This window comes from Echinococcus granulosus, assembly GCF_000524195.1.
Source record: "Echinococcus granulosus chromosome Unknown EG_S00011, whole genome shotgun sequence".
NCBI classification, from domain to species: Eukaryota; Metazoa; Platyhelminthes; class Cestoda; order Cyclophyllidea; family Taeniidae; genus Echinococcus; species Echinococcus granulosus.
The window spans coordinates 1,148,667-1,170,255 of NW_020170391.1; the positions used below are offsets into that span (position 1 = coordinate 1,148,667).

Consider the following 21,589-nt stretch of genomic DNA (forward strand, 5'->3'; position numbering starts at 1 on the left):
TAGCTAATTTCTCTTTTTTTTTATTTTATTGCATTTTAGGCAGAGGCGAATCAATCGGATCACGTGTTATGCAACGATGCATGTAAACCAAGTTGGGATGCACACGATCACACCTTAGCCTACACTGTTGATTAATTTTTTTTAATTTTATATGGTAGCTAGTAAGGAGTGTGAGATAAATTGATCTACTAAAGATCCGTAACCTCTATCACTTTATACCTTGAGTTGGTTAGTGTGCCGATGCAGGTGAGCCATTCATTGCAGTTACTTATGCATTTTCTAAATTTCCAATAAATTTGAGGTATACAGGTATCATTTTAATGGATTTACCTATTAAATAGACTTGTTGCAGCCAATAAAATAGCACCAATGTTCTTAGCAGAAATCAGCAACATTTCCGTCTTCTACATCATGCCACTCCGTTCAACCAAAGTCGTTACATTTAATCCCACCTATTTATAGAATGTTTTTTCTAATAAGAACACTATTGAGCTGAAGTGTCAGGTAGGTTTACTCCCCCCAATGATAGCATTGTAATTAAAGCCGCAGCCTAATTAAAAGGGTCCGAGTGACTCCAGGGGTCAGGGACAGGAAGTTGACACCAAAATTTTCCATTTCCATCAGCTTTTGTTGTCAATCAATTGATTTTTTTGGCGTCTAGCTAGTTCACGACATAACCTGATGGCGCAGTGTGCCTGGTTTTCAGAAAGAGAGGAATTTCGGAAATCTGGTACCTCCATGCAGACCCTCCAAAGCCCCATAAGCTTGTGTAGTTAAAGAAAAAAGTGCTAGATGGTCTGGCAACCAACTAGCACTTTTCTCGATAAAATAGTAAACTATAAATTAATTTCAATTTCGTTTGCCACATGCATTGAATTGTCATTTTCGCTCTCCTTATGTTAAAAACTGACCTGCGATCCAGGAGGGGCATATGAGTTCTGTTACATTCAGTCTGTGGTGTGAAGAGATGGAAAGATTCATAATTTTCTGCGTAAGTTTGGTCAGTAGTTTAGGCATCGAGACGCGGATGATTTTAAAAAATTGTGGAATTTGAAGATGTTAATAGAACCTTTTTCCTCTAATTTTTATGGCTTTTAAGCTATTAATCACAGCAAAACCTAACGGCAATTGTTTCTCACAAAATTACATTGGTTCGATTGTTTCGGTTCGTTTGGAACTTAAAATTAGATCGAAATTTGATTTTGCATATAATTATGGAATTGCGATTTGATTAAAAGTAGCAACATGCTTGCCTCTATCTACAGAAACCCACAATAAAATTGCCGTTTTGGGGCAATTTTATGAGTTTGGGTGTCCAATCTATACTTGGAATTGGCGGATATAGCTAAACTCAAGTTAAATACAATTTTTGTACATCTACTTTAAAGTATAAATAAGGTGCTGGAAGTGTTCTCACCTGTACGTGATTTATGCATAAAAAACCGCAATTCAAAAGCCCCCAAAAACTACAAGTCACTAAGACAAAAAGTGCGTATGGTTTGGGAAGTATTAACACCTTTTTGCGTCTAAACATTTTGCGATAGTATTTCCACAGCTATTCATTATTAATGACCAGCTTACAGATCGTCGCGAAGCACAACGCAATTGCCTTATAGATGTGAGGTAGCACATCTCTTTTTCTCTCATCACTTATTCCTTTGAGCGTAAGCATAACAATCCACTGTCCAATATTTCTCGTTAAAACAGGGTAAGTTGTTTAAACTACAAGGCATTGTGTTGCCTCCGAAACAGGTGAATGGAACTCCACCAAATTTCCAAGCACATTTCGTTAGTCAGTACTTCTCTTCTCATGGTTGCATTTTTCCCCTTTTCATGATCTTTTTAATTGTGCGTTTTTATTTATTGTAGCCCCCTTTACGCAGGGGTAAGAGGAATTGTGTTTGCTTTGAAATGAGGGGACGAAATGCAAGCTGTTCATTCAAAAGTACTCAAAGATTCAAAAATTATTTTTAAGGAGGTTTAGAGCTAACCTTCACTTTTCTTTTGGAAAATATGATTAATCCACTATTAGCCCCCTCAGGTTTGACAGGTGCCATATCTAGAAATAATTAACCCATCGGCCAACGCAATTAGCCGCGAACTATTATTGGTCCGGTTTATCAAGGTCATTTCCAGCCTTGAAGCCAAAATCCTTAAAAAATACCGGCAATATTCTGACTACCAACCTGTCTACACTCAGATGGCTATGTGAGTTTTATTTTTTACGTAAATAACCTGGAAATAAGCCTGACTTCGTCACAATATTTGAGAAACTCAACAAACAAAAATAAATTGCTGTGCGTAAAGAGGGTAGGTTAGATCAAATCGTTTGAATCCTGTCCAGATGTATGAATTCCTGAATTAATTTTCAAAAAGGTGTATCCTTTAGATAAAGCTGCAAATATTGTCAAAAGTAAATTTAGGAAATTCCTGCTAATGGATATCTATTCATTAAAATTGTCTCGAAGTTTGTGGGCCATCGCAATAAATTTCTTCATCTTTTTTGCGTCAAAAATTTGCTTAAATGATTAATTTGCAGTTGCATATTCATATTTAGACTCGTGAAGTATGCCTTGTTTGCTGGTAACACATGAATAAGGAATTCATGAACAGTAATAGTCCTCTGATAATCATAGAAGTAGGCTCTCAGATCCTGAACATAATTACCCTAGTTTGTATAGAATAACCAAAGTGGGAAACGCAAACTTTTTACTGCCATCATTGAGCACTTCAGACATTTCATTCATCCTGTAAATTTGGAAGATCTACTACTGCTTTTAATTTGGAAGGGTTACAAAAGTACATACCGATTCATGTGAAGTAAACGAGGCATCAAGTTTCTTCACTAAGCCACATAAAATGTCTTACCGTTTATTTTATGACTGCAGTCTTAATTTTAGCTAGCCCAGTGCATCAACGTGTCAAAAGTGATTTTGTGGCATCAATATCTTCCAGCATAATCCCCATGTTAATATGTTGCATTTTTGGATCCAATTTAACATTGCGATAAACTCGGACCTTAAAATATTCATTAATGGCAATGAACGAAATTTTTTCAATAATTGATTAAAAGCGTTTTAATTACTAATTTTAATAAGATCCTAATAAATGCATCGTTTGTGTTGCTAGAACGGCACCATGTCCAGTGTTTGAGCCGAGCCAAGAGCATACTCGAAGTGAACTAAGTACGCATGTAGAACAAACTGCTTAGGTTTGAGTTAACCGAAGCACATTTCCCTGGTAGGTGGTGGAACACAGCCTTGTCACTTCCATGCAAAAGTGACATCTCGGAGTCATCTGACGCCTCACCAATTGGTAGAACTGTCTGTCAAGAGGAAAAGAACGGTACTTTTACCATCATCTCAAAGTTGTATTTTATAAATTTGGCTCTCGAGCAACTCTTAAAAAAAATGACTTTTTAGTGTTTTTAGTATGTTTTACTCAAAGCCACACTCAACAGTTAATACTCAATTGGAGTAAATAGACAATTTTCGGCTGATAATTGGTTTCTGTCAAATGTAAATTAAGGAGCCTTTTTTTTCTCTGAAGGCAAATTCATTTTATCACGACCCATCTGGTCAAGTCGTTGTTTCCGACGTCCCCAATTGTTGATCGCATTACACTGTCTGGGGGTAATGCTGCACGTTTGAGTTTTGCAGCAGGACATTGGTGTGGCCTGAGCTGGGCTAAAGAAGCGGGTGAGAGAGGACGGCAGTTTAGGGGACATCTGTGACACGTCATTCAATCGATCGCAACGCTTAGCTCGCCCGCTGTCTGTGTGCGTCACGCAATGTGTGAGTGTGCGTGCGTGCGTGTCGCCAGGACCCACGTGATCGTCGAGACGGATGAGTCCTATTGGCTATGGCCGCGGCCACCCCATGCCATCGGCTAATGAATATTTGTGACAGTGGGTCACCTCCTGTGCGCACATCTCAGTCTCACATCGTGACTCTAATTCCTCCTTTTGTCTCGTGTTTCCCGACAGTGAGTTATGTGGCCTGTTGATCTCCATTTGGTTGGCATATAAGTGTAAAATTTCAGCTTAGCATATCATCCCCTCGTCTGCTAACTGCCCCCTGCTTCACTCTGCAACTTCCCGAACGAGTACCTGTGTATTTTGATTGCTGCGTATTTCAGCTAGTAATTACCTTTAATAGAAATTAAGTAGAACCAGCTAATTATAATCAAATGAATAGGCATGTATGACCACCTCTTAATTTTAAATAAAATGTTATATGACCTGGAAGTTCAATTTTTCTGTTCATGATTAGGTGGGTCGTTTTTCCTTTTTTCCTTAAAGAAGATGATAGCTAAATTTCTTTTTCATATCTGTCCATCGTCTATTTACCCCATATCTTTTTTTTCGAATCCCAAACCATAGATTTTCCACTAATGTTAATTCAATTTTATCACAGTGTCCTTTGTAGTTCTTTTAAAAATGAATGGCGTAAACTTGTTGCCTCCATTGAAGGTTTTTTTTTTTGATGAATGCATGAAAATTTCACACAGAGTTCCTTAATTGCATTTCACCACGCGTTCGCACGGGCCTCCGAAGTAGTAAAGCGTTTGTTCCGCAAACTGTGGGGATGCGAATTAGTAAATACTTTGATTCCCTTTCTTACATCCCCACTAAGGGAGGCGACCGTTTGCGGATGAGACAAGTCAGGGGTAGGCTCCAGCCTCGGTGGAGTCCTCTCTGCGCGTGCATGTGTGTGAGGCCAAGAAAAAGTGCATTGGCAAGTGGAAACCATCGCCAAACCCCCACTCTTTCGCTCAATGTTGTTTGAATTGATGGTCAGCTTAGGTGTGGGATGAAGCCTCATAATTTTGCGTTCGTGAATAAAGCCTTTTTTGCAAAACTGGAAATTTAAATAGTTATGCCAGCGTTGTGTTTCGTGCTCTTTCGAATTCTGATTGGCCAGTCGGATCATGCTCAGTCGTAAAATAAACAATTTAAGAGCGATTTACTGAGTGTGCATATAATCAGAAAAGGGGGAGATCTATCTAGTATTCCAGTAGTGCTTTCTTTGGCACTGTAAGGTGATGCGTGGAACCATTACCATTTAGTAATGCAGTTGCCTTACTAAATACTTATCAAGTGCTAAATTGTTGCATCTGTGCACTAATGACCCCGTTGATCACTGCCAATTCCGAATGCATACAGCTTCAACCGGGTTCCTTTCGCATTTGGCGGCTGGTGCCAAGACTAATTTGCAGACGATTGGGATGAATTCCTTCTAGTGTAAGCGGTGTTTGGGTGGATCGACACAGCCGTAAGAGCTCTTTTACGTAGTTATTTTACATGAGTAGAAGCAATTGATGGCGATTTGCCCACTTCCCACTTCAGTTTGTTGACGTTTTTCCCGTTAAATGTACGATTGAGCCTTATGCGGATTGCACAATGTCAATAGAGAATGAACGTGAATTTACTGATTTTCTTGTTGGTATCGGTTGGTGTCCCCCGCCTAATCCGATTTCCCTTCAATTTGACTGCATTATTCATTTGCACGCGAACGCGCACTCTGTAATTTGTTCTTTCGACTTCGTTATCATTCCCGCCTTTTATTCAGCTCACTCTCATTGCCGAAAATTAGCCTGCTCTAAATGCGATCTGTGGTTCAGTGATTGTTGCTATTCCCCCTTGGCCCCTGTGATCGGAAGAAGTGTTCGGGAAAGAAGTGCGGAGTTGATTTTCTTTGTACATGACTTGGAAGTCAATTGTCGGATCTATCCAATTGTGCATACGTGCGTATAATTTATCCTTTCGGTGAAATAGGCAAGGCGCACCTCAATTCGCCAGCATAAACTGCATTTTTTTATTGGTCCAAAGACTTGTTCCACTTTTTTGTTAATTTGTGTGTGAAATTTGCGTGCGCGCATGATTCTTTTCAGTCATTGTTGCCAACATGGCATTGCGCCTTTTTAATTCGTTAGTACGATATTCACCCATCCAAATACCTTTGCAGGGTGCCTCGCTCAAATACTAAACTTTATCCCCCTAGGTCTATTATCTGTTCTCGGTGTTTTTTTTCGTTTTTACTATTTTTAATTGCGTTATAGTTATTACTTTCGTAAAATTGACACCAATCTCTTGATAACGGGTAAGCCAAATGAAATTGTATTTTTGTGACTCGAGCTGGCTGCAGTTTATTATTATTTTTTTTTAACAAAGGGCTTTATGTGTCCAACCTTCACAAGCGTGTCTGAGTCACCACCACGAGGTGAATTTCCATTGGCTGATACAATTAAACGCGCGCACACTACGCGCGGTTGTCTTTGACTGGTTTATGACTCATTTTAATAATCGGGGTTGACGGATTGAGGAATAAATCCACGTCAGTCCAGATTTGGGTTGGCAAGTTCTGTAGGTCGGGGGTCTGTCTGGGTGATGCTTCACTAGTGTTGTGCAAGCTGGCAGAGCCTTTTGTTCAATAAAACGCAGGTTTTACAACTTATAATGCTACTTTCGTTTTAGTTATTTTGAATTTTACGCATTAGTTGTATCCGAAAATATGAACAGCACTCCCCCTATTAATTTTATTGTTACGGCACAAGTCTGGATATACTTGCTTAAGAAGTCCACGCATACATAGATTAGATGTGCATTTTTAAGTGTGGTAGATTTGGGGATATGGAAACCAAACTCGATCTTCTCCATGCAGTTAGGAAGATTTCGCAGCAATTTAGGCAAAACATTACAAGAGTGTAACCGTGAGATCACGGTTTTGCTGCTTATGTATGTACTTGGTGTCAGTGTTTTTAGCAGGAGGTTGCCTAAATTTTCAAGTTCAGGTTTTTTCACAAGAAATGTAATTTTCCAGTTGGACATCGCACTATATATTTTGGAATCGAAAAGTAATGGTGCAAGGCTGCTTCAAGCTTTTGTTTATCCTTTTCGACTTTTTTGGTCCACCAACCATTGTGGTAATTAAGTTTCTACCGGCAAAATACGTTACTAAAAGCACATAAACAGCACTCATGCATAGTTTATGTATTTTTCTGCAACTACTTAAACTTACGCACGAGTGGACCTTTAACCAAAAATCCTCCTTAGAAGTCAGCTCAACCAATCAGAAAATTTATTTTCCCAAGCGAGCGCTAACGCTTGTCCAAGCAAAACCGTCGATCGTTCGCTAACTTTGTTTGAATGAGAATAAATCTTCGCCATAGCACTTGGATTTATAATCGGTGACTTATTGAAAAATAACGGTTACTTTTCATTTTTTTACCTTTAACTTTCCTCGTTGCCAAGGCAATTATTGCATTCATCATCAGCAATGTTAGGCATTTTATATTACGGCCAAATTACTTTTCCACTTGTATGCAGGTTAATTTGGTCAACGGATCTTGTCTAAACTACCAGCCACGAAGTTGTTTAGAAATCCAGTAAATTTTTCCCATCGGTGGTTTTCAGGCCGGTTTTAAATGCTTGCCATTACAACCAAAATACCCACCATTTTATGATTTATTTGAAGGACTTTTTAGAGTCAAAGATCTTGGGTGAGTTTCGCGAAATCCTAAATATTCTTTGGACCCTGGGATTAGTGATCAGGAGCGTGGCTAAAATGAAATTTTGCTATCTGCAGAATCTTGCATTTGGCCACGTTCTTTTTTTCACGTGAAAATTATCTTGTATCAGGCCACAGGATTAAGTCAGCCAATAAGAAAGGTGCTTGATGACTTAAAGTTGGACTAAACAGACGTTCAATCGCTTCTTAATCTGAGTAGATCTCATCCTCGTTGACTTGATCGTTTTCGCTGGGTTCTGCTTCACCGTGCTCGTTGGGCCTACACATTGTACTCGACGAGTAACTGTTTTACCAAATACCCTTCCGGCATGTTGGGCTCACTTGCTTCTTATTGGTAATTTTTTTCAAAATTTTCTTAGGAATCCCGACCGCTCTGTCGTATACCTACTGGTCGGTTATTAGGTCGTGTGGGTGCGTGTATATTATTTTTTTTTAAGCCCACCAGAATTTTGCTTTCATTCATGCACTAATTTTTGATTGGTCAACTTATTCTGCAGTTATCGTGTGAGCTGTGCGCACCACGCATTGAACTACGTCCAATCAGCGGCTGACGTGCGGACGTTGATTGATTTTTAGCCTGCACTTTCGAGTCGACGCGCGTGCGTACGTGCGTGAATGCGTTAGAGCGTGCACACACGCGAGTGTGCCAAACGTGCGCCAGCACGCACGCACCAGTGCACACACACACGCACGCGACCTTGTGATGTGCACACACGCACACCGCCATAAACTGAAATTATATTTAGTGAATTTTGTTCAATTGTGACGAGTAAATTGAAACCACTTTTAATCCGCCACTTTGCTGCGACATTCCTGACGGCCTGCTTTTTTATTACAGATAGATCGCCGAGAACAGTAAAAAAGGAAAGGTAAATTTGAATTTGGACATGCCTAGTACATTTTGTATTGCTTTGTTTCCAGCAATTCCGCTAGTTGTACCTCAAGATCTACTTTATATCGAACACAATAACGAGCATACTTGGGCTAAATCCCTTTGATTTTTGGCGAACCTTACTACTTTTTCTTTCTTGGGAATAATTTAGGCATTTTAATTTTATTCTCATTTAAATATTAATTATGGGGTGAACTGTACATCGATTCCGTGAGGCTGTAATGCTAGGTGTTTGTTGTGATATTATCTCGGGTCGAATTTGCAGGTTCTTTTTTTATCCATAGTTTTGCATGTCATTGGGCGAGACATACTATGATTATTTTTTCTGATTGCTTACTATATCACAGCAACTTTCCATTGTGATTTGATACAGCTAAATTGCGTTTATTTACTCAGTTTTCGCGCGATGACCTTCCAATAAAGCGGTATTAAGTATGTGGAGATTTTTCTTGCAAAAACTAAGCGAAGTTGCCAAAACAGGTTACTGGTTCGTGCGTTTTCCGCTTTTTAGGAGTACGTACACAGGTGTATAGTCATCTCAAGTTGATTTAAATGGTACGCGTGTTTACAATAGACGGCCTCATTGTTGGGGTGCCTTGATTTTCCCCTTCGTTACAAAGTTTTTGCGTTGCTATCACACAAGCGAACTTTCGGATCTACATATATTTTTTAGCTTCCATTTGGATGTCCTGGTATTACCCACTAATCGTATGGAAATAATAGTATTTTTTATTTACTACTAGATTTTGGGATGATGAGTCGTGCAAAATCTCAGAATAGGTTTGGTTTCCTTAAGTGTCAGGCTTATTTAAGCTTTAATGGGCTTCCCAGCGTGATTATTCCTATAATATTACAAATGCCCTATTGAATGAATTTTGCGCATTAAATTATGCTTGTCGGCAATTATCGCTATATCATTTGGTCGCTCAAATTAACTTTTGAAATGAAATTTCAAAGGCAATTTATTTACGTACAATTTAGATCAATGCTAATATAAATGACGAATTCCACCAATCAGCGGACTATTTCCATTCGGACATGCACGAACGCGTACGCACACATATTGTGTCTGCGTGCGCGAGGTGTGTGAGCGAAATTAAAGCGAACATTCTTAATATAATTATGTTTACACTCTTGACTACTGTCTGCTTCTACTTTCTCCCAAAAACAGTCCAGACGGGATGATGAACTCATCTGAAATCGGTCTTATACCTGTGCAACACAAAGGTGAGTCGCATGATCCCTCATTCTCCGCATCAAAGCCCTCGGCTGAAGTAAAATTGAGGGATCTACCCGCCTCCCCATCAGTATCCTCCACCCCCAGCGCTGAGGCCGCCCTCTCCCCGGCTACTGCGTCCAACGGGGATGAACAGCATCAGCGCTCAACCGAAGTGAGGTTTGTGGCCGCGGCGACTGCACAAATCAAGCGAAAGCGAGGGCGCCCGCGAAAGTATACGTTCGACCCCTTTCCTTCACAAGTGGGCGGTGCCTCGCACACGCGCTTGGGCCTCCCATCATCATTTTCCACGGTTGAAACTAATGGTCTGCTCCCAAGTGATTCCAGTGGGTCGGGTGTCTTAGACCACCCCAAGAAACCGCGTCTTGGTCGGCCCTCGAAGGCTTACATATCTGCGTCCAATAACGCGGATAAACCTACTGGTGTGAGGAGTGTTGAGGTGAAAGATCCACCCAACGGGTCTGCTGTAGGGGCTACCACCTCGGAGCAAACACATCACCAGCAGCTACACCACGATTTAGTCTCAAACAAGCTCCACTCCCCTACAGTTCCCGCCGCCCTCTTCCCCAAAATCATCTCTTATCCGTCACAATCTCCCACCCTTCTCAACGGGCACACTAATGGAGTCAACGGCATACCTAGCAGCACCGCTAACACAGCCACACAGATGGCTCCTTCCGCTGCTGCTACTCTGTCGACCACAACGTTGAAGTCCTCAGCTCCGGTCCTCATGGAGTACTACAACGGTCCCTTCATTAACGGTGCGATTGCGGGTCCGGCAGCTGCGCTGATGTCTCCTCCGCCACCACCACCAATCCCCGCCACGCAGTTAGCGGCTGCTGCTTGCGGCACTATGGAGGCGGGGCTGATTCGTCGGCTGCTTCCACAGGCCGAGGCGGCAGTTAGCGCCACTAGGGCAGGCGGCTACCCCGGCCCGCACGCTTGGACTGCGGAAATGGTTGGGTCTTTCATTGCCACACTGCCGGGCTGTCAAAATTTAGCTCGGACGTTCGTTGAAAACGTAAGTCGCCTTAGGTCCACTCTAATGCGTCCCCATCCATTCACTCATTTGGTGACTCGAAAGCCCACCGTTTTGATTTGCATTAGGAGGTCGATGGTGCTGCGTTGCTGTGCTTGGAACAGCACGACCTCATGTCAATTCTGAAGTTGAAACTCGGACCGGCTGTGAAAATTTTCGGAGCAATCAGGACTCTCCGCCAGGCCTTCCTCTCGATTCCTTATAACGATTTGACTGCGGACCACTCATCAATGTTGGCCACTGTGGTTTCCTGCTTCCCACCACTCACTGCGGCGTCGGCAACTCAGACAGCTTCGGCAACGGGCAGTAGCGCTGCTTTCTCCATCAACAATCTAGCTGTGGAGGAGGCGCCGTCTGCTGGCTCACCGCCGCCACCGCCGGGTTCTGTGGGAGTAGTCGTCGTGAATGGGCCTGGAGGACGCGGTTCACCATCGTTGGCTGTCGGAAATGTGGAAAAGCCCAGTCACTAGTGCTGGAAAAAATGGCAAGTGAGTACGCAGCTGGTGTAGGGGCACCCGGTGGCTGGTGACTTTTCCCAACAAGTGACCTTCCTTATTTTTGTGTCTACAAAATCAAGTATACATTCCCTCTTACATACTCGATCACCCCGTTCCTCCGCCACCACCACGTGCCACTGCATTAATACTTAAGTCTATTGCTCTTTTTACAAGCCATCTTATCACTGTATATTACGATTGCCACAAATAAAAGTTTTATATGGTGATTATGGTGGCGTCGTTTCTCGGTCGTCCGTTTTTTCGTTGCTTAGTTTAACAGTGGGGTGTTAACGATTATGACTGACGCCTGAGGCGTTAGATATTCTCTGTGCGCTGCCGTCATCGCGCAGATTGGATTTTGCGTGGAGGTGCTGTAACGGAATAGGCACGAAAATTCTAGTAAGGTCAAGGGAGAGGCCCGAGCCATTTTGGCTTAGAAGTCGTTGGTTCACCCTGTCGTGTGGGTCAACCACTATGGATTAGAGGACCGGACGTTGGCTGGGGATTCATATTTGGCCTATGATAATTAATATAGACGAAAGGCTGCGAATCCTCGCACCTTCAAGTAACGGCCCCCCTTACCAACTGCCAACTTAACTTTTTTGGAGTCGGTGCAATCGCCAAGTGGGTCGAAACCCTCGGCATTCCCGCTGCGGTGGGCTTCGTCATTCGTGTGCAGGAAAGTATGCTGAAAATAAAATCTAATTTCGAAGCAGTAAACTAAAGTGGTCTCATGTCGCCACAATTTATGCACCAGCCGAATTTCACCTTATTCATTACAATTAGGTTATCGAGCAACAAAGCAAGAAGGGCTTCATCAGAGACTTGTGGGTACTTTTATCTTGTAAATTGAAAATTATTTTAAAGATTAATAAAAAATATTACTGACAACTATGCGCACTTGAGTCATGACTTCGGTTATTCAGTAAATTATTATTTTCCATGAAATGAAATTATATATTTCCTAAAAGCCAAACAATGGGATATAAAATAATTCAGAATGAAGCAATGGGTACTCAAAACAACTGACTTTTCAACCAATTATGTATTTACAACCTTAAATAGGTTTTATGTTTCTCATTAAAAAAGCTGTGTTCATCTCGGCCATTGCAAATAGGCCAGGCCTTGGGACATAAGGCAGGATCTTTAACGTCCACATCGTTAGCGGGTTGTGACATTTTTATCACAGATATTTAGTAAATCAATTTGTTATACATTTGCATTAATTATACAAATATCTGATTTAAGTTGAAGGCACATTAAAATATCCCATTCATGCCGTCTCTCCCAAAATATAAATAAGACAAATGAATATTTTCTAAACTGAATTTCATCCAAACCAACGAAAATCTCTTTCGGTGTGCAAAGTTTGCAGAAAAGCGTGTAGATTTTTACCCTACTGTTTTCATGGGATGGTTTTATCTATTCTGAAATGCGGCTTCTAAAGCACTGAGGCATTCGACAAAGCGTAGGCAATGTTTTAAAATGTCTTATTATTTTAGCAGTGTCCGAAATTGGAGTAACCATATCTTAAATTTACTACAATTTAAATTTCCTGAGGTAGCCTGGGTAGTTTGTTCCTGACACAACCACGTGCATATACAACCCCACTTAACTATATTCTGATGTGTTATTTATTTTTTTAGCATGATTTTTCTAAACTACTTATCTCCTTAACTGAAAACAAATCCTCGATCCTACTGCCGATGAAAACACTGGTGGACTCTCTTAACCTAGGAAACTTGGGAACTCTTTCAAACATTGACAATCAAAGACTAGTGTTGGGGCATTTCGCTTAAATCATTATGCTTGAGAAGAATGATTCCGACAGACACAATAAATCACAGAAAAAATAAGCCACCATTGGGTTGTAACATGGATAAGTTCGGTATCGAGCATAACTATATTATATGCATACGTGTATATTAATTGATTAAAATGTTTTTCGGTTAAGTCCTCGGTAGATTTTCAATAATTACAACACTGTTTACAATAAAAGGTTGTCGAAAAACACCTTAGTGATTTGGGAATTAAAATATTATTCTCGCTGCAGATATGGATGATAAGTATGCGTCGTGTGACAAGGGAGTTTTAACAAGAGTGCAAAATCTGTTGTTAGGATTCCTCGAAAAATAAAAGCCTGACAGCTTTAGCCCTTCCATCAGCGCCTTTTAAATTTTGATGGTTTAGTCTAAGATAGCGGTGAAATAACATTCACATGGCCCGAAAACACAACAGAGAAATTCAAAAGGAAAAGATTTGCCTCGCAACTTTGTTAATATCAGAAAAACTCGACAGTCAGCCTCATTGAAATACTCCCCCTTCAGACCCGTAAAAGATGAAAGCCAACGTGAAATTGGAAGTCTAATCCTTTTAAAATCTCAAAACAAACACCTGAGTTTGTCTATGGTAGAGAATAGCAGGAAAAATTTAGGTTTAACGCATCCATAACTGGTGTACAGACATGAAAACACGTCTGATTAGATTAAAAAACCCGGCATAAATCATCAGATTTTGTACTTGTTGTCATACTCCCCCTATATTAGAAAATGTTTAACTAGTTTATTTCATTGAAACGCAATAAGCAGAGCAATGCTAAAAAGAGTTAAAATTATGATGAAAGGAATTGTTGCAGTAAAGAAGAGGAGGGAATAGTAACAATGAGTTCATTAAATAATCATAAAATATCATCTATAAAATAAGATATTAGCGCTATAAAATAATGTGGATATTATCTATTATTTGAGCACTTTTTTAAATTAGTAACACAATTCAACCGGCTACGACAAGATATTATTGTTTAAATTTCCTAAATATGAGGAGTTTATCACCTCTTCCTTGGCCTTCATACCCTTAGAACACTAGGATTGATTAGATTTTGACATATTTATTGCTAAGCGCAAATGGGGATGGATAAAAGTTTGGGGAGATTTGAACACCGAGACGCTTCTCTGGCTTGGGGGATGTTGACCGAACCTCAGTTACGAGATTGAATTCGACTGCCGCCCACCTCCTCTCTGAAAGGAGCATTTAAACAACATAAGTATTACAGTATTTTGCTTTATTAACAACTTAAATAAGTTATATTAAAAATAGAGGTTTAAGTAGCCTAGAACGTCAAAAAATCTGTGCTTCAGAAGTGTTCATGTTTTAATTGAGGGACTTAATCTTAAAGTGTGCTGGTTGGGATTCTGTTAACGCAGAGGGATGCTCTACAAATCTGGTGTCACCACCAACTAGCTTGGCTTTCTGTCGAAATGGAATACACAATTAAGTGGATAACCAGTTCTGTCTCGAATGTTAATGAGTTTACCTGGTACTGCAATTGGGTAAGAATCGAGCCTCTCTTAGTCCACAAGTTCAGCACAGAATATGATGAATGAATTGCTTCGGGAAAACCTCTACATAGTAAGCAAAAAAGCTTCTAATATTTTACTGACTTAAAATAATGAAAGTGAAGAAATCAAGTCAATGGTCTTAGGGAGTATACAATCTGACAAAGCAGCACTCAGGTCAGTAAGAAGTAGCATCTATCGTGAGGTTATTGAGGAAGTTCCGTACCAAGAAAATATTGCAATTCGTGCTGAAGTGTCAGTAGGCCGCTCTAACAGTTGTTGTCAAGTCAGATAAGTTTTACTGAGGGCTTTTAGGGAGGGTAAATTTGACAATTCTTATTTTTTGGCTTATTATTTGAGTTGGATTTAAATGAATGGAATACTGTTACACGATATTCTCGGTGTTTATCTAACCAATCAATTTCCAGACAAAATCATGGTGGTAAACAAGGGAACTAAAATTTCAGGTATTTCGGGGTTATGTTGACATCATAGAAACTAATTTTATTGCTTGGGAAAGTCATTTTGGGAAACTAATATAATTTTATTTCAGCACACTAACTTAGAGTAAAATCTCGGAAATTGCAACAACCACGCACCTACTTAGTGTTTGATTTTACACTTTGTGTAATTCAGATTGCAATTGTACATAGAAAAGCTTCCTCGAGAAACTAACCGACTGAATTTTAGTCATATAAAGAGCAAGTAACCGACCTTAATTTACTCTCTTCCTCAATTTTATGTTAATTAGGCCAAAAACAAAAGAACTCCCAAAAATAGAGATCTAAAATTACTTTTTTTGTCTGTTCCTAGCTATTTGTTTTAAGAATGGTATTATACTAATCTTTCTCAGTTTCACGCAATTTTTATTTCATGTGTCAGTTAATGCACGATCTGAGATGCAATAGTTAATTTGAAAATTCCAAAAAAGAGATGAACGTTCTCCTTAATGTGATTGCCTTTACACACACTTAGTCATGATTGTTGGTTAATGGATAATGGGATAGCCCCTCCTGTACCGCCTACGACAGTTAAATTAATGCACCACACACTGTCACGAAGGCTGTCATGTACACATTTCGTAGATCCAAATAAACCAGAATCACGGTGAAATCAGTTTTGCAGCAGGTTTTTGAAAATCCGGTTTATAACACCACGTCTCACAGAAATGTAACACATTGTTTCACAGTGTTGCCAAGCTCCTCACATCATATTTTGAAGTCGGTCATGTTGCGTCATTTAAATTGGAGGTCTTTTAAAACACAAGGGAAACAAATGTGAATTTTACAAATAAGGTGATCAGGATCCTATAGAGTGTTAGATTTCAAAATCGAGGAGCATAAAAACTAGGCTTTTTTTCCGCACTTTTTGAACGAATGCCGAAATTTCACTTAATACTGCTAAATAATGGTTTCAATAGGGTCTAAATAATTAATTGGAACCGTATTCAAAATCTATATTAAAGTATACTTCTATTTGTCTATGTCCAGTCTTCGGTGCATGTCTGCAACAAAAAACAGCAGCCTAAGCTCAGAATAAATGCGAGAAAACTTTCTTCAAAACCATCAGATGAATATTGTGAGGTTTTAAAGAAGAAGATTACAGTAAAGATCCAAGTTATTTTCTGCTAGATGGTTAGTCATTTTGACACTGAAAAAGTGAACAGTAAATCTGCTCGTTCTTTTCCTAAACTGCCATGAAAACCATCCCCTACAATACTATTTGATGGAACGATACTCCCCTGTGGGCTGCAACATTTGAAAGTGCTATGAGTCAGAAATGCTCCCACACGATGATGCTGATAAGAATGAATTTGACAGTGAGGTTTCGCAATGCTAATCCGTTTTGGTTTTTCCCTCTACCGTATGTTTTTACATGTTGATTTGGTATTCGGACTGACTGGTGCTAGCATTTCCGTGTGCTCAAGACATTTGTGGATAACGTGTAAGCCTCACTCTTTGTTAATATATGATTCGACGACGTGGCTATTTGCACGACTGGCTTGATGATTTATCTGGGTACCAATTTGGTTGTAGAAGTGCAGAGGCGCTTTGTACCTGAGGGACATTCCTATACCACTGAATAAATAGCATTTTCATCGAAGCAGACGGCAATAAATCATAATTTAAACCCAAAGCGAATCACATGAAACAATGTTTAGTTGCAAAGTGATGCGCGCAGATTAAAGCCTACCATAAAAATATCATCAGCTGATGATTAAGTAGTGTCCAGATTAGCCTTCTTCTCGGATCATGCGACAACCAAAAATAAGCCAAAAATTGTTTATTTATTGGGTGGGTGTCGCATGGCTAACAATGTGCTGGTGTGCATGACGATAAACTGCTGAAAATAAATAAAACAAATATAACTTTTCAATGCATTACCTGTGACGCAAACTACAGCTTAGCACAATGGGTGATTGGGCTGTTCCGTTGTCTATAAATGAAATCTACCACATAACTCATTATTTGTCTTACAATAACGCCTTCCACTAGTCTATAATATGAATAGACGGTGGTTCTACCACTAGCTATTTGCTAGAATCATCAATGAGAAATTATAATATTAATAAGTTCATAATGTCACGAATGTAAGCACATCATTCTTTTAAAACAAATTTAAAAAATGAAAAAAACCGAAGTAGTGAGAAAGTGAATCGAATTTGGAATCGTAGTCTCTGCTAAATAATACATTTTAAGCCGTAAAAAAATTAAGAAGCATTTAAGAAAATAATGCAATAAACGATGTTTAGGCGAGGAGTTCGTGTCTCAACATTCCAAATAGCCCTACAAAAAAGTTCAGATCTAATCTGCGCTATTGCGTTATTCGCTGTGGAGAATACCAACTTGAAATGACCCAACCGCATTTTGGCGTTGCTACCACCACATTAAAATACTGAAGCCCTTGACAAACTTGGTTTGAAATTTTAGCAACCAGCGTTTTGATGATACTGGCAAAAATACCAAAAAGCCTAAAGCCTAGTTTTAACAGTTTTTAAATTAAAAATACGTCTAGAAGAGCACAAAAATTAAAAGTTTATCAAATTATTAGAAAGTTAAATAGAATGCTTTAGGGCTTTATTGAAATTTCCCACCTAACAGGGGCTGTAAAGTGCATTTTTCTCCCCGACTGCCTACTTATACTCGTATTTTGGTGAGCATTTGTAGAAATTTTACAGGCCTTTTTTGACATTTGTCAAATGATCAGAGAATGCCGGAGCATTAGCACAAGAGGACAAAAACACTTATGGAAGTTCAAATGGTTAACCTGTCAAAATAGACATTATAGGTACACAAATGGATGAAAAGACTAAAACAGTTAAAAGAAACCGACGCCAAAGAATAGAATCTCTCCTTTCTAATAAGTATCGTTGTCATTACTTCCAAAAAAAATCCCATTTTCAGCTCACGCATTCCATAAATACTTTAAACCGAGGCCAATGTGCAAAGATGAAGCACTAAACTTAAATTAACGAAATAGGTTGTTGCAAATATTTTACCATTGGTCCTTGTAGTCAACATTGCATTCTGTAAACAAGACATATCGCACTGCAACAGCCCCAGTGAACCGCTGTTTGCCTTATGATCACTTATTTTGCCAAGCTACATGATGAGACCATTTGAAAAAATTTATAACGAATTCCTTCCTCCGTGCAGGTTTCATTCATAAGATTGTCGTTGGAGTGCATCAATACCGAAGGTGGTATGTTGGGGCGACATTTTGGTGGTGCTTAAAGTGTTAAACTAACCTATAGAAAATTCAAACGTTTAAATGGACTTAAAATCTTGTAGAGCATAAGACAAATTTACCATATCTGATCATGTGTTACTGTAAAGGTGATTTCTGGTAGAGTACATTTTATGAGTTAAGACTGTTAAAAATGATGTCCTTAAAATGCTAAATGGATCGCGATTTAATATTCATTCCCGTCGATTGATGAACAGTGCAGAAATATTTCGAAACCCATGAAGCGTAAATACAATAAGTGGACAGATAAAACAGCACAACAGGACTCAATTAATCAATTTAAGGTGTAAATAGAACATTTATATCTTAAATTCATTTTTGTGTAATAGCAACAGTGTTTACATTGCGGAAAAAAGACAATACTTGAGACACTCACCACATTGGGACGTACGCAAAGTATTCAGTCAGATATCTTTGTGAAATCGTGATGGTGCTGTTCCTCACAAGGGTTTTGTTTGTGTTTAAACAAACTAATTCAGTTGTTTGCGTTAGGATAGATTTATTGTGTGAAAATTCAAATGCATCTGAACTACATAAAAAGCTGATATTAATTAGGCACTCCCAAGGTACCAGAAATATGAGCAATCCGCACCAAGGGAATCCTTCCATAATGGCAAATCCAGAGGTTTAACAATGCTAATTCATGCTAAGTCGTATAGAGTTATTACATTTCCTTACTATGTTTTATAATTGTCCTCAAATTTTTCATCACAGGGCAGACAGCGCCTGCATTCACTACTAATTTGCATACGCCCCACATTCTCACCGCAGAAGGCAAACCCTTCATGATAGTAATACCGCGTGTTCACAAAAGCCTCATTGCAACGCATCTCGCCATTTGTTTATACGCATCATGTGAATCAATTAACTTATAACTTCAGTCCCTTAACTAAAAAAACACTTCACAAAACCAAAGAACAAATGTAGATTATAGATTCGTCTAGTTGTTTAGATATCGAGTGTATGTCTTGGGTATTGTATTGGTGCTACTCATTTAAGGACTGACTTCGTGTGGGAACAATTAGTTTTTTGGATAGAAGAAGGATGTGGAGGTCGAGCTACCTGTATTTTAACAGGTTCAAGTGAAGAGCTGAAATGAGCGCGTACTCAACTTTGCTACTTATTTTCTCAAGTCCGAGTAGCGATTATATGGTAGCGGTCATGTGCTATACTAATGGGTACGGCTAATTATTACCATTTGCAATGTTTGTATCAGAATCAAGACGTCATGAATTTTTTAGGACTGAATTGTTCGTATAACAATAGAACGTCTTCCGGGTTTAGCACCATATATTTGTTTGTCTCAAATGTTACAGTGCTTAAAACAATTCATTGGTTTGGAACAAAGTGCAATATCACCAAAAGTATAAAAAAATAATTTCGGAGTTATAAATATTTAGAAATTGTAAGAAAAGTAGACAAATTACAAATAAAGTGGTTTCAATAGTTAGTAAACAATGTGCGCTGAAGCTTATGCATTAAAGCAAAGGTGAACAAAGCCAATAAAGGGCAAATTGTAAGGAACTAAAGGTGATCCATCGTCACTAACTCATTTCTAAAACAAATTTGTTATATTCGATCAACGATATAGAGACCATTTAGTCGTCCCTACAAATAATTCTTACCATTAGGGGAAAATATGCATTAACTCAACAATTTGACAGCCCATTAAATTCTTTGCGTATTTATAAGCTCAGATTTTGAAGTGTTCATGCATCCACAACAAAGCAATTGCTAGAAAATAGCTAGAGTGCTTTTCTCAATGCGCAGCACCGAAAATTAATCACTCGGAATGTGCTCAATTATGCGCGCTGACGCTAGTTCAGTGGGATCAGTATACTTGTAAAGATAGCAAAAAAGCAGAAGTTAGCCGAAACCGCATTTTCGGTTTGATTAATGACACATTTTACGCAAATTTAATTTTTTTTATCCTTTGATGGTGGAAGGAATAACTTGCTTGACTGACAGAAAATCATACAATTGACAAGACATTAAAAAAATAAGGCTCACTCTTAAACTGACAATCAGGTAAAATATGCAACTGGCGATGAAAACTCAAAAATGTGTCCAAAACACGAAAAGTTTGGTCTTAATTATACAAATTATTAATCAAACTTATTTGAAATTAACAGTTAGCTAGAGATATATATTTATAATTCTGTATCACCCTTTCAAAGTATTCATGTTCACGGTTAGGTATCGTCCCTTAATTCTACAATATGTTTATTTTGCATCATGGGAGAGTCCATGTAATGTACTAATAAGTCCACCAAAAGATCGTTGTTGAGTGCTATAAGCATTAGAAAACAACATCTAATATTTATTTAACAGTTGGTAAGTAATGATATTTAATGTCTCCATTAGAAATGGCAATATCAATCATAGTGACAAGCAAAAAGCAAAAGAGGAGGATTTGCTCATTTCCTCTCTCACCTAACCATTTCGTAAGGCAAACACATTTATTTTGGTCTTTAGAGGAACGTTCGTTGAATTTCAGTCGTAGGCACGTTGCTGGAAGGTTCGCGGAGGATAAGATTGAATTATGTTACTTAAGTAGAGTACATTTGCAAAGTGCAGTGATTGACTTCGCTTTTGACGACTTTAACAATATCAGCCAAAATTACACTTCATATGACCGACTGAACTATAAAAGCTCACATACCTTGAAGATAACCCTCCCCACAGGATGATATCATACCCTAGCTTTCCAGTTGTTGTTATATTTGTTTCAAACATTGACGCGAATTTGGGCGAAACTGTTATACTTGCCTTCGACGATCGCAAGGCAAAATTCTTAGAACCAAAACCCGACAATGCTTAAAAGCATTATTTAGGTAAACAATGGGACATTTTTCTGCTGTTCCAAAACTTACAAATTAATAAGTTACTCTCTAGGTCCTTGAAAAATACATGAAAGCGGAAGCGTAGAAATTAATGCAACCGGCCTGATCAAAGAATAATTTGTCGCAACTAATGCTTCACATGTGTCATGCAGACAGCCAATGGCAGAGGAGAGTTCGACTAAAACTAAAGCTTTATTATATTACTTTATCAAACTAGCTCTATTGAAACACGGGCTCATGCAATCAGTTCAACTCCCGTCAAATTTTCCCAAAGGCCAAAATTTCAGGTTGTGGTAAAAATAAAAAGTAAAGCCTCCCTTCATAAATAGTACTAATATATAACATGGATAAAACGAGAATTAAAAAAACATCTGCTTGTCGGTTTATTTGATAAGGGAATAGGATAAGTAATTCATGCTGAATTACGCACAAACTATATATGACTCAGAGGCAGGGGCATGCTATTAAGG

General features: G+C 39.0%; 3 protein-coding genes across 3 annotated transcripts; 1 reads left to right on the top strand and 2 right to left on the bottom strand. All coding sequences in view use genetic code 11, as the record gives it.

The window, feature by feature from the left end:
- Positions 1–4,184: 4,184 nt before the first annotated feature.
- Positions 4,185–4,931, bottom strand: EGR_02493 (hypothetical protein; the record flags this gene model as incomplete). Its single annotated transcript, XM_024491742.1, has 3 exons — positions 4,185–4,310; positions 4,349–4,419; positions 4,760–4,931. The coding sequence occupies 3 exons, from the start codon at positions 4,929–4,931 to the stop codon at positions 4,185–4,187; spliced, it is 369 nt and encodes a 122-aa protein (XP_024353893.1).
- Positions 4,932–9,602: 4,671 nt separating this feature from the next.
- Positions 9,603–11,167, top strand: EGR_02494 (Polyhomeotic-like protein 3; the record flags this gene model as incomplete). Its single annotated transcript, XM_024491743.1, has 2 exons — positions 9,603–10,679; positions 10,766–11,167. The coding sequence occupies 2 exons, from the start codon at positions 9,603–9,605 to the stop codon at positions 11,165–11,167; spliced, it is 1,479 nt and encodes a 492-aa protein (XP_024353894.1).
- Positions 11,168–11,481: 314 nt separating this feature from the next.
- Positions 11,482–19,106, bottom strand: EGR_02495 (hypothetical protein; the record flags this gene model as incomplete). Its single annotated transcript, XM_024491744.1, has 3 exons — positions 11,482–11,666; positions 11,777–11,882; positions 19,035–19,106. The coding sequence occupies 3 exons, from the start codon at positions 19,104–19,106 to the stop codon at positions 11,482–11,484; spliced, it is 363 nt and encodes a 120-aa protein (XP_024353895.1).
- Between the last annotated feature and the right edge of the window lie 2,483 nt (positions 19,107–21,589).